This window comes from Atractosteus spatula, chromosome 13, assembly GCF_055471065.1.
Source record: "Atractosteus spatula isolate fAtrSpa1 chromosome 13, fAtrSpa1.hap1, whole genome shotgun sequence".
Taxonomy (NCBI): Eukaryota; Metazoa; Chordata; class Actinopteri; order Semionotiformes; family Lepisosteidae; genus Atractosteus; species Atractosteus spatula.
The window spans coordinates 18658465-18675449 of NC_142718.1; the positions used below are offsets into that span (position 1 = coordinate 18658465).

The 16985-nt window shown below is 39.3% G+C and overlaps 2 protein-coding genes across 2 annotated transcripts in view; one reads left to right on the forward strand and one right to left on the reverse strand.

Moving 5' to 3' along the window:
• pcnt (pericentrin) overlaps nt 1–6464 on the forward strand; it is a 72519-nt gene extending 66055 nt beyond the window's left edge. The window contains exons 51-55 of the mRNA XM_088930798.1: nt 1066–1301; nt 1794–1882; nt 4265–4412; nt 5283–5413; nt 6048–6464. Coding sequence (XP_088786924.1) covers nt 1066–1301; nt 1794–1882; nt 4265–4412; nt 5283–5413; nt 6048–6091 — 648 coding nt within the window. The 3' untranslated portion in view covers nt 6092–6464. The remainder of the gene's footprint in view (nt 1–1065; nt 1302–1793; nt 1883–4264; nt 4413–5282; nt 5414–6047) is intronic.
• Nucleotides 6465–6757: 293 nt separating this feature from the next.
• Nucleotides 6758–13621, reverse strand: LOC148821830 (hatching enzyme 1.2-like). Its single transcript, XM_088930382.1, has 9 exons — nt 13556–13621; nt 13157–13202; nt 11934–11999; nt 11098–11250; nt 8657–8774; nt 8258–8436; nt 8077–8158; nt 7224–7348; nt 6758–6892 (listed from the first exon to the last, which is right to left on the reverse strand). The coding sequence occupies exons 1-9, from the start codon at nt 13619–13621 to the stop codon at nt 6879–6881; spliced, it is 849 nt and encodes a 282-aa protein (XP_088786508.1). The 3' UTR covers nt 6758–6878.
• Between the last annotated feature and the right edge of the window lie 3364 nt (nt 13622–16985).

The window sequence follows — 16985 nt, forward strand, 5'->3', positions numbered from 1 at the left end:
AGTAAAGATAAGTTGTAGATTGCGATATTCTCGGCTAACAAATGCAAAAAAGCATATAGAATGGGAACTTGAATCCTGCAAGTCTAAGAGTCTTGTTGAATAAAAAGAACATAGAGGCTTTTGAGGGCTTTCTGTGTTTTTGAATTAAAGCTGAGCATTGAGGTAATTTTTATTTATTGCCTTTGAGCTGTAAAACTCAATCGTGCAGAAACCCGGTCATCAGAATCGGGGACTTGCTGCTTGGCTAAGTTTGTAATCGCCTCATGAGTAAGAATTAAACCTGTTAAATGTTTTGGCCTGATAAATTAAAAACACAGACCAATATGCCTTGCTTCTCAAGACATCGACACTTTCATTCCTTTGGTATCTTGGAGGCTAGATTGTCACTTCACCTAGGAACTGGAGCAAAGTCCTCTTCTTTACTGAATGAAGGTTTTCTGTAGACCATCCTAATGAATCAGTGAGTGTAGCGCAAGCATGCGGAACGATGCACTTATTGTTCTGTACAATGAACAAATTGATATGAAGGTAAATATTCGATCAACAATGTCTAGTTGCTGTACAGTAGATCTTCACTTGTAGAGGTTAATAGTAACCTGATTGTACACTGCAGTGCTCCCCAAAAGTACTCAATTGTACATCCTTTAAACTACTAAAATCACTTCAGAACAGTGCTCAATTTGCACAAACTAATTTTAATTATGCTTTAAATTAATTGGCTATCCTGGGTCACCTGAGCCTAAGAGGCATTTTGCAAACTGTCCCTCAGTCTTAGTGTAAAAAGAACTTGACTAATCACAACTCCAGTTCATGCTGTGCCATCTCTATAGTTGTTGGGTCATGTAAATTAAGGTTAAGCGAGTAAATCCCATTTTAATAACTATAATATATGTACCTGATGTATATTCATTGGTAATGTACATGGCTTCTGTACAAAGGAGCACACTTGATCCTTTTTCATTCAGCAATAAATAAAAATGGGAGGGGCAATTTGGTAGCAAGTTCAAAGAATAGGCAAAATACTGGCATAACTGCTAGTAACTCTTTTTGTTTGTGTTTAAACAGCTACAGCGACTCTATGGGAAGTACCTGAGGGCAGAGAGCTTCAGGAAGGCACTGGTGTACCAGAAGAAGTACCTGCTGCTTTTGCTGGGAGGGTTTCAGGACTGTGAGCAGGCCACGTTGTCCCTGATTGCCAGAATGGATGTCTATCCCTCTCCAGGGGACCTCCAGGAGGCAACGCGTTCACAACCGATCAGCAGGTTCAGATCTGCAGTCCGCGTCGTCATTGCCATATCCCGGTAAGTATGGCCAGGTCAGACTCTGTTGCACAACTGGCTCCATTACTGTGGAAATCTAAACTGAGTAGTGGGAAGAATGCAGTAAATAGTGGCACTCGAAAGTGACAACATGAAAATAGTGCTGAGTCTCACTTGTTGGTTTGGTAGAATAAACTAAAGGGAAGTTGAATAGTTTAGAACTGAAAGACTAATACCAGCTCATCAGCGTTTTCTGCCTTGTGTGAATTGCTTATTGCAGTGACTTCAATATTAGTTTGGAAGTTAGGTGAGAGCCAGCAATTTTATGAGGAACCCAACATGTGTAGCCTTGGTATCCCCCAAATTATTTGGTTGTGTGGTAAGCCAGTGATGTGTAGCTAAAATATAAAGCATTTTACAGCATTTTCAATCATGTAATTTAAAGCCACTCTTAGAGCTATGGTTACCAGAAACTTCTTTGGCCATTTTGCTGACTAGCAATTGTCAACTGTTTCTCTGTCTTCTCTTGCACAGATTGAGGTTTTTGGTTAAAAAGTGGCAGAAGGCCACCAGAAAAGGTCAGCTGCCTACAGCTGTTGTAAATGGAGCTGAACACAGCAAGGGTAAGTGGCTAACCAGTTATGGTAGTATGAAAAATAAGAGGTGAATGTTAAGTTTATATCCAAGTCCCTACGATTTTTCATTGTAACAAGTGCATTCTAGGAATTTGATAAACATTTGTACTCTTTAAGGTTTTTATAGAGTTATAGACCTCAATACATTCAATTCAATTCAACTCAACTTTATTTGTCATTATACTTACATGGGTGCATAGTATAGTGAAAAGTGTTTCTTATTAGTCTCTCAGGTGCAGTATATAAATAGAACAGAAGACAAGACAATAGACAGTAACACAATAACAGTGTAATCAAAAACAGTGCAAATATGCAAAAAGAAAAGTATACAACGGACAAAAACGGTGCAAAAGTAATTCGTGAAACAGTGCAAAAATAATACGGTGATTAATAAATATTACAACTAGTACAGTTTTAAGTACAATTTCGGCTTACATTCGGTTGTTGTGTATGTAGTGGTGTTGGAGTACAGTCATTGTGGGTACAGGAAGAAGTGAGGAGAGATCATAGTATGATGGGAGGGAGTGGGGGCGTTACCAGCTTGACGGTTCTAGGGAAGAAGCTATTTTGGAATCTGGTTGTGTGCGACTGGAGTGTCTGGAACCTTATGCCAGATGGTAGGGGGGTCAGACATAATTGTGGTGGATTTTTTCAAACTTCTGGTGGTGTAGATTTCCTGGATGGATGGTAAGGCACTGCCAATAATGTGTTGGGCGGTTTTTACCACCTGCTGCAGTGCCTTACGATCGGATGCGGTGCAGTTGCCGTACCAGACTGTGATGCAGCTGGTCAGTATGCTCTTCACCGTACATCTGTAGAAGTTGGCTCTTTGGATGCAGGCGTGTTTTCTTCAGCCTTCTCAGGAAGTACAGCCGCTGTTGTGCCTTCTTGATGAGACTGGAGGTGTTGAGTGTCCATGTGAGGTCCTTAGAGATGTGAACACCTAGGAATTTGAAGTTATTCACCATCTCCACCGCAGACCCTTCAATGTAGATGGGGGAGTGGACTTTTCCTTGTCTCCTGAAGTCAACGATCAGCTCTTTGGCTTTGCTGATGTTGAGACATAGGTTGTTGGTTCAGCACCAGTCTGCAAGTTGTTTTATCTCCTCCCTGTAGGCAGTCTCATCCTACAGGCCCATGACTGTGGTATCGTCAGCATACTTGATGATGGTGTTTGTGCTGAACTTGGCAGTACAGTTGTGGGTGAACAGGGAGTAAAGCAGTGGGCTGAGCACACAGCTTTGAGGGGCACCAGTGTTAAGGGTGAGCGTGTTGGAGGTGAGGTTGCCAATCCTGATAGTCTGGGGTCTGCTGGTGAGGAAGTCTAGGATCCAGCTACAGAGAGTGGTTTCTAGACATAGAGCCCAGAGTTTGGTAGCAAGTTGTATGGTTATGATGGTGTTAAATGCTGAGCTAAAGTCAATGAACAGCATTCTTGTATAGGTGTTCCTTTTATCCAGGTGGTTTAGTGTGGTGTGTAAAGGTATAGAAATTGCATCCTCTGGAGAGGATCAAGAGGATTTGGAATGCTGGCTTTAATGTGTGGAGTAAGTAGTTTTTCAAAGCACTTCATTATGATGGGGTGAGTGCAATAGGGTGGTAGTCGTTCAGGCATGTGGGTGCTGATTTTTTAGGTACTGGCATGATGGTGGTTGTCTTGAAGCAGCTAGGTACAGTAGCCTGGGCCAAGGATATGTTGAAGATGTCAGTACAGACATCAGCTATCTGCCAGGTACATGTTCTGAGTACCAGGCCAGGGATACCATCAGGTCAAGCAGCTTTTTGTGTGTTCACTCTACTTAGTGATTTCCACACATGTAGCTTGGATAGTGTGGGGGGGTGGGGTGGCAGGGTGGCAGGGGAGTCAGTGGTCCAGGTGGTTGGTTCAGGGTTATGAGCTTCGAAGCGTGCGTAGAAGGTGTTCAGCTTGTTTGGGAGGGAGGGGTCAGTAGCGTTTACAGGGCTTGTTTTGTTCTTGTAGCTTGTGATTGTATTTGTCTTGCCACATGCGTCGTGGGTTAGCGTTGGTGTTCTATCTAGGATTTGTAGTGTTTCTTGGCAGATTTTATGCCAGCTCTTACATGGACTGTAGGATGAATTGCACATCATTGGGCATCATGGACTCGGGCAGTACAACAGCTCAATATGGGAAATATTAATAGTGAGATAGAAATCTTTGGTTTATCATGCATCATCTGTTCAGACGTGGTCAGAAGCTGTCGCTTCACTTGTCTCATGAAATTTCCCGAAGAAATGTAATAAGATAAGCATGTGTCTCAATCTTATGTTTACAGCTCTTCTCAGTGCATGAGGATACTGCAGTATAACAATATAACATCTGCATTAAAAATCATAACTTCGTTTTTGCAGTCCCTGGCATCAGAACTGAAGTGCTGAGACCGCATCACTCTGGCCTCGTCTTCAACTCTCCGCCCACTCGAGACTTCGGAGTTCACCAGAGGAGTCTTGTTTCACAGGTGGTCTCTTCACCCAAATCACCTTTCAGGCTTCATAACAGGTAAGAAATCTGCAAAGTCGCAAGTTAGATAGGAGACTCTGGTCCTTCTGATTTTTTTCTTTCCCTTTGTGCTTTTACCTTTATCTTGTAACTGTTACAATAAGGGATCATGTACTTGTGACTTACGGGGATTTGAATTTGTAAGGCAGTGCATTGGAAGAATTTATGAATTTTGTAATTACCTCAAGGTACAGTAGTTTGTGTAGGTAACGTTTATGGAGGTAAAGTATTCAGGTTCACATTATTGAAGGGCACGTCAGCACAGTCCTATGTGATTTCAATATTCAAAGGGCACGATACCTGCTGAAGTTCATCAATAGCTCATGGAGCCATTTGGATCCCATGTAATCCCATGGTTACTGGAGACATGGCCTCTATTTTCTTAGTTTCTCTGAAGGAGCACCCCTCACCCCGTAACTGTTGGTGTTAGCTATTTAAATGCGCCATGTAGCATCTGCTTAATAGAAAGCTTGGCTCTTCTACACTTTCATTTAAGCTAAGAATAAACATCTAATTCAGAATATACTATAAACATTAAGTGGTTTACTGAAATGATGGGTTTTATAATCTACAATTTATGTACAAATAACAGCCATGATTATTTGCATAATGTGTAAAATGAGTGCTTACCTGTCTGACCTGCCAGACGTCTTGCAGAAAACAATTTTCCTTTGGTTACATGTGGCCTCTTTCATTTGCTTTAGTTTACCTTTAAGCAGCAACCTATACCCACAGGACTGACTTGAAATTTTAAAGTTAGGCAAAAGAAATGCCTTGGAGTATACAATTCTTAATTCTGGTCCAGTTTTGGTTTTTCCTTTGAAATTTTAAAGATCTGTGCTATAAATCCATGTGAACTCTTTACCTCAGGTCTTGCCCTAGTTCTATCCTGCTGAAAGCCGATCAGTCCCACAGTCCATCCCAGGACCCAGAGCACTCCCTGACAGAGTACATTCATCACCTGGAGGCCATACAGCAGCGTCTCGGGGGTCTGCAGCCAGGTGAGGAGAGGGAACCAAAATAAACCCAAAGAGATAAAATTGAATAGATTTTCAACCTAATAATCACATGGGGGGGCAAAATTTGACATGAAGTTCACTTTTTCCTTATGATTATCTGCTTTCTGTGAAAATTACTATTGTAATCTTTAATACATTGTACTTTGACCTTTCAAAATATTAAGTTGAATAATTTGTGAAATTACCAAATATTAGTTGTTCAGTGATGTTTTTAGTTTTAGTTTTAGTTTTCATTTTAGTTTTCTTTTTGCCAGGTAAAAATATATTTGAATTCCGAGTTCCCCTTTGCAGATTTTTAATGCGTTATTATTCGTTACTATGTGTCAGGTAGTGTCATTGGTATGATTTGCTGTTCTGGGAAGTGGTTGCTTGAGAACTATAGAGTGTCTGCTACCCTTTTTCCAGTACAACGCAGGTGAATATCTTTTGAATCACTCCGAAATTTGCAGGATTGCTGAGAAATTACATGTTTCAAAAGACCGAATTTGTGTGAACATTTGCTTATCTGGGCTATAATGCTTTATACAAGAGTCAGTCTAAATCCTTGATCATTTTGGCTGTTTTTGTAAGTGTGGTAACCTTTTTTACTTTAATACATTGCAATCATCTTCTGCAGGCTCTCCTGCTGGGCTTCCCTACTCCAGGAAATCTAACCGATGAAGGAACGTTGAAGTGCCCTCTGTTTAGTCTGTAGAAGCTTCTTTATCACTGTATATGTAATGAACAGCAGATTTTTAATAACTTTTTTTAGTTGTGTCTTTTAAATTGCTGAATCTGAAGTTGCCCAAGAAAATTGAATCACTTTGAGGTGTCGATATGAAAGGTTTGAAGGACTGAAACCTGTTTTTGTTCTGTAAATATTTACCTGTTTTCTTAATGCCTGTTACTACACTTATTGCACATGTTCTATAATTTTGTAAATGAAGCCAAATAGGTTGATCACTGTTTGAATGCACAATGTTTAGCACAAAGGTTTTATTTTTTAAAATTATTTTTTATGTTGGCATTTCTACTAAATAAATATTTTAAAGACAATAAATCTTGAAACTGGTGGTATGGTCATTGAGTAATAAGCGTACTTGGTCAGAACATTTGACAAAATATTTTTCATACATCAGTAATGAAAATACCCTTATACTTTAATAGTATTCTATCCTTTTTACCCATGTACTGATTTCTAAATAACTACATGGGAGGTGAAGCATATTTGAGAAACCTAGTATTTTCCCTACTGTGGCTACATGGTTCTGGTAGATGAATTGCCTGCCCTGTGCCCTAAGATTGCTTAAATGTTCTCTGCACAAAATTGATAAACGATCCATTTCATAAGTGACATTTTTTATTGAAGTTCAGACATCCTGAGGAATTTGATAGGGGTTGAGGGGTAAGTTCTTCCGTTTGTTGCGGGTTAGTCTCGTAACCAAATCCATCTTGATTTTTCCGTTTCTTACACAAGGCCACCTTATGGAGGAAATGCAAAACATTATTTAAAAAAACGGTTAATCCAATTAAGGTGCTTCAGTATTTAAATCTCACTTGACTAAAAGACATTGGGAGAGTATATTCTAAACTCTTCTTGAGGGTGCGTGCGATCTAGGGGATTTCAAACCACAAACTAATTTACTTCCTTAGAGGTCTTAAGCAGTTGAAAAGCATCTAATTAAAAGCTGTATGGTCGTGGTCTTGATGGCTGTCAGAGGTGGTCATCTGTGGAACTTGTCCAAAATAACTAGTAGTTCAGGTTACAAATGGCATTACGAGAGAGGTAGGGAAGTCTAGAAGTGTTTCTTACCACATTTGTAGAGGGTGTTTATTTTCAGTATGTCAATGGAACTGGGGCCTTCTCTCTGTCCAATTGGAACATTAGGGTTCGGTTTGGGGACAATTGTAGGATCACCATCCTCTGAGAAAGCGTATCTGCATAAAAACATTTCAATGTAAAGTTGTGATGTTCAGCAATTATCAGTGCTGAATCTACACCAATAGCAATGATGACCTGTGTGACAAGTATAATGACAATTATCCAGCTCTTAGACACTTCAAATACTCCCTGGGTTTCATATACTCCTACATTCACCTAGCTTGTCACGGTGACCTGAGGAACGCTGTGAATGTATCAGAATTCCCATAATTCACTCAACAGTATTGATTTTTATGCGTTTTATCTGCTGACTAGTTTTGCTGTGTCATGGTGGGGGGGGGGGGAGTATTCTTGGATCATAATCTGTAAATCCAAGGCTCTATTAAAGTAAAACTGAATCTTGCAATCTTGAATTCCTTTGCTATGATTCATTTATAAGTTAACAAGTATATTCAATTCTATGTAGAATATTTTTATTCAAGACGTTATTAAAACTGAGCCATTTCTTTACTGTTACAAGCACTGGAAGCTTAGTTCCAGTGCTGCAATTTCTATTTGTCAGGATGTCACTACAAACTATTATGACTTTTGACAATTTTAAACCTAAAACCATAATAAGCTCTTGCTACTTCATCTCGTCTTGTCTTTACGATCTTTAAGAAAAAGATGTGCTTAATGGTTAGTTGCCTTCAGTAAACAGTTTACTGTTTTTCTGTATCTTAATCCTTCTTCTAATTCACTTTCTTTACCAGAAATGCACATTTCCTTATATGGCAATACTTACTTTCCATAATGCATGATAGATCCATAGTCATAGGGAGTATTCAGGTTGTTTGTGTTGTACTTCTCAAAATTATAATTCCTGTCTGTGGGGACAAAATACAAGATAACGGCTGTTAGTTTTTTTTATTCTGAAAATATTTTCTGGTTTCTGTGAAACTGCCAGAGGATTATGCTGTCCTGACCTTTCATGATGTTTTCCCACATGATGGTAACATGGTTGTCTCTGTCAGAGCGAGACTGTTCATGGACGAAGCCCAGAGCGTGCATGAGCTCGTGGGAGGCAATTCCAGACCACATGCAGCCTGGAGCCTGCAGTGAAAGTGGCTGGGCTCCACCATTGACACCAAGGAAGGACCAACAGCTGCATGATAGGATAAAAACACCATGGACTTTACAACCGTTTCAGCTGCTGTGGTTATTTATAAATGCTAAAGCTCATTAATTGTAAAGTCAAGATTTCAAATTAGATGGTAGTTACCTCAATGACAAACATTTTGAATGGTTTTATTTTAAAATAGATACATTTTTCTCCATATTTCTTTCCCACTGACCAGTAAAACTCATTTTAAGAAAGGGCTCACCCGAATTTAGGCTTAATGTCCAGATAGTTGGTCTCATGGCTGCGTGGTACAAATTTCACGCAGGTGCCACTGGAGATGTCCTGCATTCCCATCTCAATGGTTATTCTGTCCATGTCGTCTGTGAGATTAGAATAGCAGACTGATAGGCCACTCTCTGTACAGCTGAATGCTTCAAATATACTCTGAGCAGAAACTAAGTGCTTATAATGGCAATGAATTCAGTTATCAGAAAATGTTTTTTTTAAGCAGATGCACTATTTTATTGAACAGTCATAGGTAAATTCATTATAGAAATGACAATTATTCATAACTAGAGATACTGCTGTGAAAGTAAGCATTAGTAATTATATGCAAGTGCATTAAATACTGAGCACAGAAGGCAATTTTTAAAGTAAAGGGTTGTGGGAATATGAAATAAACTCGACCGCCATACTGTTAAAGCTTATACTGTAGGTATTATAGGAATGCTTTAGCTTTTTATAGGAAATGGCAAAATGAAATTCTTGTATCAATAAGCTCCTAGCTAACAAATGGGATAGCTGAACCAATGACCTCTCATTTGTAACTGTTCTAATGTTTTAATTCACAGGCTATTAGTGCGCATTGCCAAACCACATCCATACAGAGCAGGGTGCAGATACTGTCTTGTCGGATTCTGTTCCATTCCTCTGGGAGATTTGAGCAAGCATAAGCTGGTCACTGAGCGCTATGGCTACACAATGTCCCAGCTCCTCCAACAAGTAAATGTGGCTCAGGTCTAGGACTAGGCGTCTGTGTCATAGTCACATTTTCATGTGTCAATGCTGTTACATGTGCAGCAAGAGGATGCGTGCTGTTCTACAGGAATGTTGTAGGGTGAGGATCAGCCCACAGGAAGGACAGAAATTGAGGTCAAAGGACATGATCAATGTAGAGTTCTTTAGCGTCCAGAAACCCAGACCATCCCACTTGGACTTCCCCATCAATTAGTATATCATTCATTACAGATGTGACAAATTCCTTGATGTCCATCTGCTTGGTTTATACAAAGCCTTAATTCATTGCTAAAGAGGGCTGCTGCTGGTGAGTTTGGATGGTTCATGAGTCATGAGATGATTTAGTGATACACTCTCAATCAAGGGTATCATGGTCAGTCATGGATGATCCATCAATTCATTTTCTAATCATTTCTTCAAATTGAGGGTTGGGCTGGATATTGGCAAGCAATGGGTGCAAAACATGGTACACCCTGGAGAGGATGCCACCCTATCACAGGGTAAACATACAGAGATGCAAAGACTTATACCAGGGCCAATTAACCTACCAGTATGTTTTTGGACTGTGGATGGAAACCATCAGGGACATGGAGATAACATACAAACTCCACAGAAACCGCACCCCAGGCCTTGAACTGAACCCAGTATGCCAGTGCTGTGAGGCAGCAATTCTAACCACTCTGCTACAGTGGCACCCTGTCATGAATAATTTCTTAATCAAAATCAAGCTGAAAACATTATCCAAAATCTGTGTATGTCTCCAAAAAACATGCGTACTGTTTATAGGGCAATAACCTTCTCTTGGTGCTCAGTTTACTTCATGCTCATAAAAACAAAGCTTATGTATCTATTTTTTTTCCAGAGCAGAGAAATGGAAGCTGTAGTAGTTTGAATGGGAAGCTGCATCAGTGTAGGTTGGCTGCAAAGGAAGAAATAGAGGTAAATTGCATGCTGAAATGAAGTAAGAAAATACAAAGTTTTGGCTAGGGACCCTGCTTTAGGTGTCTTCACATGTGTTTCATAGTTTTTTTCTCTTTTCTCTATGGAATGAAACTACTTATACCATGAAATATATACTAATCAACTACTAAATAATAATAATAACTACTTAATAAATAAACTGCGTAAAAACAATAACTTGCATGGGATGGAGATAAAACTATTGCCAAAAATACTTTCAGTGATAACCCAGCTAAAGCAAAGAAATGTAAAAATGATCTTGTTAATGTGCAAATATTAAATGAAATGATGTAGTTAAGGAGGCCTGAGGCTTGATTCCTGGAAGATTCTGGTTTGAACTTTGGCTTTGCGCAGACTCACTACCTGTTAGTTTGCTCAAGCTGACTCCTGTAAGATTTTTCTCCACTTAGCAAATGCTTTCCAATCGTAGCTGAACAACAGCAGCAGTTTTTAAAGCGTGGCTCACAATCTGCAGCATGTCTGCTGGATGGGGTAAAAATATCTGCCAAATGACTCTTATGACTTCCATCCATCCATTTTCTAAAGCACTTTATCTAATAGAGGGTCGCGGGGGAGCCAGAGCCTATCCCGGCAAGCAGAGGGCACAAGGCAGGACACACCCTGGCTGGGACGCCAGCACTGTGATTATTTCTGTGCTCTAAATTCACTCAGAAGTTAAAGCACCTTGGAGCAACAGCTATGGAGAAAGTGAGTTGATATACTTACTGTAATCCGGAGATATGATGTAAGGCACGTACACATAGCCATCTACAGACTTCGGCCAGAGACAACTATTCCCCTCGCAGATAATTGCGCTGCGTTTACTGGGCACGGCGATGTCTCCTTCTTTAAAGGTTAAGCCTGCATGTTTCGAGGACACTGCATGCACACAGAGAGTAAAAAAATTGCATGGATTGCATCATAGTTGGGAGCACCTGAAAAATCTTCACAGAGCGTCTCTTGGCCTTTATGGTGATTTGGTCATTTCATTACCTGAAATATTCACATTTCCCAAGTTGTTGTTTTTTTGTAGTGCCATTTGTGCTCATGACTTTCTGAAAACAATGTTAGAGCTCTCAAGACTGCTTTCCTGTTGCTGTATTCCACTTTGCAAAACAATATATATTACCAAGAAAACAATGTGCTATTTTTCTGTTGCTGTTTTTTCTGAAACCTCTTACTCGAGTACCATTTGACCAGCTGATGTACAGGACACCCTGCTTGACTCTCCTGATCCAGGCAGCTCTTGGCCAGCTCCACACTACCCTTGGAGGAACACCAGCCAAAGTTGTCTTACGATATAGAGTAGCCTTAGTCTGAACACCTCTAGACCATTAGGCTCATTAGGCTGTCTGCCAGAAGACCTTTGCTGGCTAAGTCAGTGTATTCCATTATTTGCCAACTCCTGCTTGTATCATTCATTGGTACTTCTTAACTTTTCTGTCTTTCACTGCAGTGCTGCCTTTCTCTGATCATTTTTGGGTATTTTTATGCTACAACTACAGTATATGCTTTTTCTCCAACAATGTAAGAGTTTGATTCTGTGTAAGTATTTCACTTACGATGATATTCGTTTGTCTCCAGGATTTTGTCCATTGCATTCATGTCATTTTCAGCCATGCGCTCTCCTGTGTGAGAGAAAGTTTTTGGGTTACATTCTAACAGCTTTGTTTTTTTTTCTACTAGCACAGTCCCTGATGCTACTTGTTAAAACCCTTTAAAAATGTCACTCTTATATAATAGCAGTTATGACAATTGTTTTCATCCACCTATCATGATCAGTTCAATTTTCACTTCACCACAAAATATGTTGCCTAAAGGGACAGAATAAACTCATCTCAAGTCATTGTTTAGCCTGTGACATTATTACTGTCATGACGTTTGGCTCAATGAGTGTGTCACTTGCTAAAATTCACTCCCACGTGTGTGCATGTCCTGTTGTGCTGTTGTGTCTTAGTTAAAGTTCTGAAGGACTTGTAATGCTCATCAGCAGTGACAGACATCAGTGGAAGGTGGTGTCTCTCCTGCACTGTCAGTGAAGGAGTACCTAATTTTCTTTTTCCAGAATGGAACTGCTGAGAACTTTATGTGTAGAAATGATGCTGGACCTGAACAATGACTCACATGTACAGTAAGTATAAATATTGAAGTTTTCCCTCTGATTTAACTAAACTCCCTTCACTTGACAATGCTGGTTCCTGCTTAGGTGGTATTATTCTGACACAATGAGGTGAACAAAGTAGCCAGCATGATATCTTTCTCTGTATCAACAAGGAATTACAGTACCTGTGTGTTTTGTGCTCGCTATACTGTAGGTCTCTAAACAAACCTGCCTTGTAGTAGGACTCAGAGTGAAAGAATCTTAAAGTCACTTATAAAATATAGCTGTTCATAGTGTGTTTCAACCTGGGAATCACCAAACATACTGGGAAAAACATTTAGGGTCCCTGTTCCTACTCAGAAAAACAATTCTTGAGAAATGTTGCAGAAAAGTAATGCTCCAAAAAACCTCCCACTCTATTGTTCACCCTGTGTGTGTATAAAGTATTTGTGTAGTTTACAGATTTGTTCTTCGTTTTCCCTTTTTCTGTTCATCTGTACGAGTTTCTCCCAATCTTCTCTGTTTCTGACTAGCCTATGCTGTATGCACTATGCTTGTCTGATACGGGATAGATTAATAAGGCTGGTATTTGTCTGGCTGGACCTACAAATACTTTAAAAAATACCCTTCCACCTTGCCTTTGAAAATTGTCATTCAATACTAAATTTGAAGACAAGCAGTTACCTGAATATCCTCTTTTAAACCTGTGATTTTCTGTAACAGAAGAATTCTGTGAAGGAAACATGAGACAATTTACAAACAGGGCAATGTCGAATGAGGTTTTGATTGCAGAAGATACAGGCATGGCTTTTATTAGTTGACATTAACTACCTTGTGGTTCACCTAATACTGTATCTTGTGAGATTATTTGCATATAACTGCCTTTCAAAGGAATATCATACCAAAGAAATGTGAAGACAATTCCATATATGTAAAATGTATATAAATTAAGTGCATTAATTTATTCAACACAATTTGCACAGCAGCCAGTGTCTCTTAAAACCTAAAATGGAACACACCTTCTATGAACTGGAAGTTTTATTCTCATCCATGAAACAGCAGTGATAATAAAGTGTACTTTACCTGAATAGGAAGTGCATAAATGGATGCCACGAGGCCCAGGAGGATGAAGATCATGGTGGAGTTCATTGCACAGCACCAAACAGGTCCAACTCCAGCTGTACTGCTCTGGGTCTGTCCCAGCTTTGGCCATATATACTCCTCTCAACCCTAAGTGCTTTACAGGGGATTTGCTGATGCGCGACTTTCCTACAAGTTTCAGACAAGTGACTTGCATTGCACCTATCCTCCAATTGTCACCTACAGATCATGAAGTCATGCTGATATTAACATAGGCCCTAATTACAACTGCTGTGAGTCAAAACTCACCTTGAGAAAGGGGCTTTGGGATTATACCACACCCTGTAGAATAAGCATTTTAAAATGGGAATTGGGTGGATTTTTTTATCCATCTTCTCCGATTAGTGTGACGTGGTCTTATACTACTAACTTGCTGCTTATGCAATGTTCCATTTGCTTCATGTAAACATTATTTTTCATTTATCTTTCTAGTTGGTCTGCTTTTCCATTATACATAGATTTGTTCTAAAAGTTAGTTTTATACCATTTGGAAAAAAATATACAGGATCAGTCTGATTTCCTTATTTATCATTGCCTGAATGAGTACAACAGGGGTTCTTTCCAGAAACTGCAGAAGATCTTCAGATAAAATGCCCTCCTGTTAGAATTGTATTTTGTAATTGTAAGATTATTCTAAGAATTTCCACATTCTTATCTCCTTCTTATCATGACCATTTCAATTTAATGATCAAACACCGTGGTTCTGAAAAATATAGTTCTCCCACACATGGCAACAGAACTTTGATTCTGTGAGTCCTTTTTATGGTAACATGTCCCATACCATAAGCAGTAAATTACAATTCCTGAATTTAAAAATTATTTTACTGGGTGGGGGTGCCCCCGACTAGCTCTGTTGGTAGAGCATAGCCTCATAATCTCAGGGTAGTGGGTTCATTTCCTATGTTGGGCACAAGGTTCTGCAACCAAGGAAGTCTCCAGTCATGACAGTTCCTCATACTACTGGACCCAGGCTCCTAAGGTCAAGAAAGTGAGACAGCCCAAGTGCAACAGCTTTCCCACTTAAAATAAGTTCCCACACAGGTCTCAGTCATCATCGGACACGACAAACAACTAGCCAAGACTGGGTGGGGACAAAGGTTACAATACTTCTGCTTTTACTATTAACAAGTTACCAAGATTTTAAATAAGGAAAGAAAAGGTATAGATAGGTAATTTAACTGCAGTAAAGATACATGGCGATGAACAGCTTTGTATAACTGGAACCCTGCTGCTTTCTTTTTACATGCCCTCCGGTCTGTGTGTTATCTGTTCTCTATGTCCCTTCCCAGTGTAATTCCAAGACAAGGGTTGGTTCTTCCACAAATCTGTCCACCAAGACTAGTGCTGGAATAATTCAGGTGGACTTTCTGGACAATTTCCATGGATGGCAAGATTATTCTATACCTTAATGTAGCTTTGTAGTTAAGTCATACTTAGGTTTTGTATAGCATTGCTGAATACAGTATTTTATAGACTGAAAACTGATTAGGTAAGGCACTCTGAAAGTCTACATACCCTTTTATAATTTTTCAAAATCATCTAACCTTTCAAAATTTTACTTTATTACTGACATTTGCCTTTAGTAACACCCCATGAAATCATTGTGCTTACAGTGAAAGAAAGAAGCAGGTGATGTTGATGATGGTGATGGTGACCTATTGAAGGAGCTGCCCACATCAGTGTAAATTCTTTCCTCCTGTCTTTCATGCGCAGCAGCTGCTCCTGAGTTAATCTCAGCAGGATGTGCCTGAGCTTGGAAAAAATGGGACTTCCATACATTGGTGCCCAAGACAGTGAACTATAATTATTATTGGGTTGTTGCTGCCCTGGAAACAATGTTAGGTGGGGGAGCCTACGATCATTTTAATAATGGAAATGAACATAAAGTAACAAACTGACTGGGGAGAAGTCAGTAGAACACCATTTCAAAAATAACTGGGGCCAATGTCATCAAAATAATTTTATATAAAAGGGGGCTTTTGGTTGCTGTTTTGTGTATGTGTGCAATAAATGTTTTCACTTTGAAACTGGAAATAGAATTTCTAAGCAGAGAATTTGGAAAAAAAATCTTTAAGAGCTATATCTTTAAAATGGTATTTTGTGGCACTTGGTTGATTTATAAGGCTTTCTGCCAAGGTAGTGGAAACCCAATACTGTGTTGTGTGCTGGAGATCTTACAAATGCCTTTATTGATTTGTGCCCCTTTATCTCAGAACACCCCCCCCCCCCCCGCTTGATATTATCTGATGAATGGTGATGGGGTGTTATTTAACTTACTGGAAATCAAGCAGGTGGCAATACTGTCTATTAGACAAAGATTTCAGGATCTTTGTTATGATATGCAAGCTCAGGTTTTTCCAATCATGATTCTTGTCTATCATCATTCTTGTTCACGGTACAATCCCTGAGGAATTCATAGGATTAATATAATTTTTGGTATCTTAACTAGTCCTTGACTTTATTAAAAAAACATACATCCTTTTATTTTCTCTATGATCATGTCTTTTTCTGGTGCCTATTTCTGTCCTAAAGATTTGGTGAATGTACAGTGTTGTATAACCTGTACTATAAAAAAGAACTATGTGAATAAAATTATACTGGGTGGACTCCTGCTAAATAGCAAAGGTTGCTGTACTGTACATAAGCTTGAGGTTGGACTCTTTCTGAAGACAGCAGGATCTTCAGAACACCTAGAACTTTTATCCTTAATATCATCCATAAAGCAAGTTTTTGATCAAAAGCTTTCAAAGGTTATTGAAACCAACAAATTATGTGTGCCATTTAAGAGTACTAAACCATGAACAACCACTGTTTTTAATCACAAATGTGCTTATTAAATAACATGACAACAAAGATGAAGGACTTGTGGTTGTGTATGTTTTCCATGAACCTCATTTCTGCACTCACTTTGAGGATTGTAGACATGGTATAAAATTGCTGTGCACAAACACCTACAGTAGCTGTCTGTGAGAATAAGCAGTTCATTACACTACCCCATTATTATTCGCTTATAAAATAAATCCACTAGCTTTGCAAGTTTTTTCAAAGTTATGTGTAATATTTGCAGTAATGTGTGCTATTTTGTGCTATAAGACAGACATTGGGTGTGGGTCAAAATGTGTTTGTGATAGCAGTGTGGTACTGCTTAGCTCAGCTGGGCCCTTATTTTAGTGTTTTACAACCATTACCTATGAAAACACGTGTAGGTGGGCTGGTGGAGTCTGCCTACTGTTCCTCAATCTCCCATGTGTGTGGTCATGGAGTTTGTAGCTGTGAGCAAAGACATGAAAAATACACAAGTGGCTATACCAAGTGGCGGGCATAACAAAAACAACTTGAGATTCTAAATGAAAATAAAACAACAGACATGATC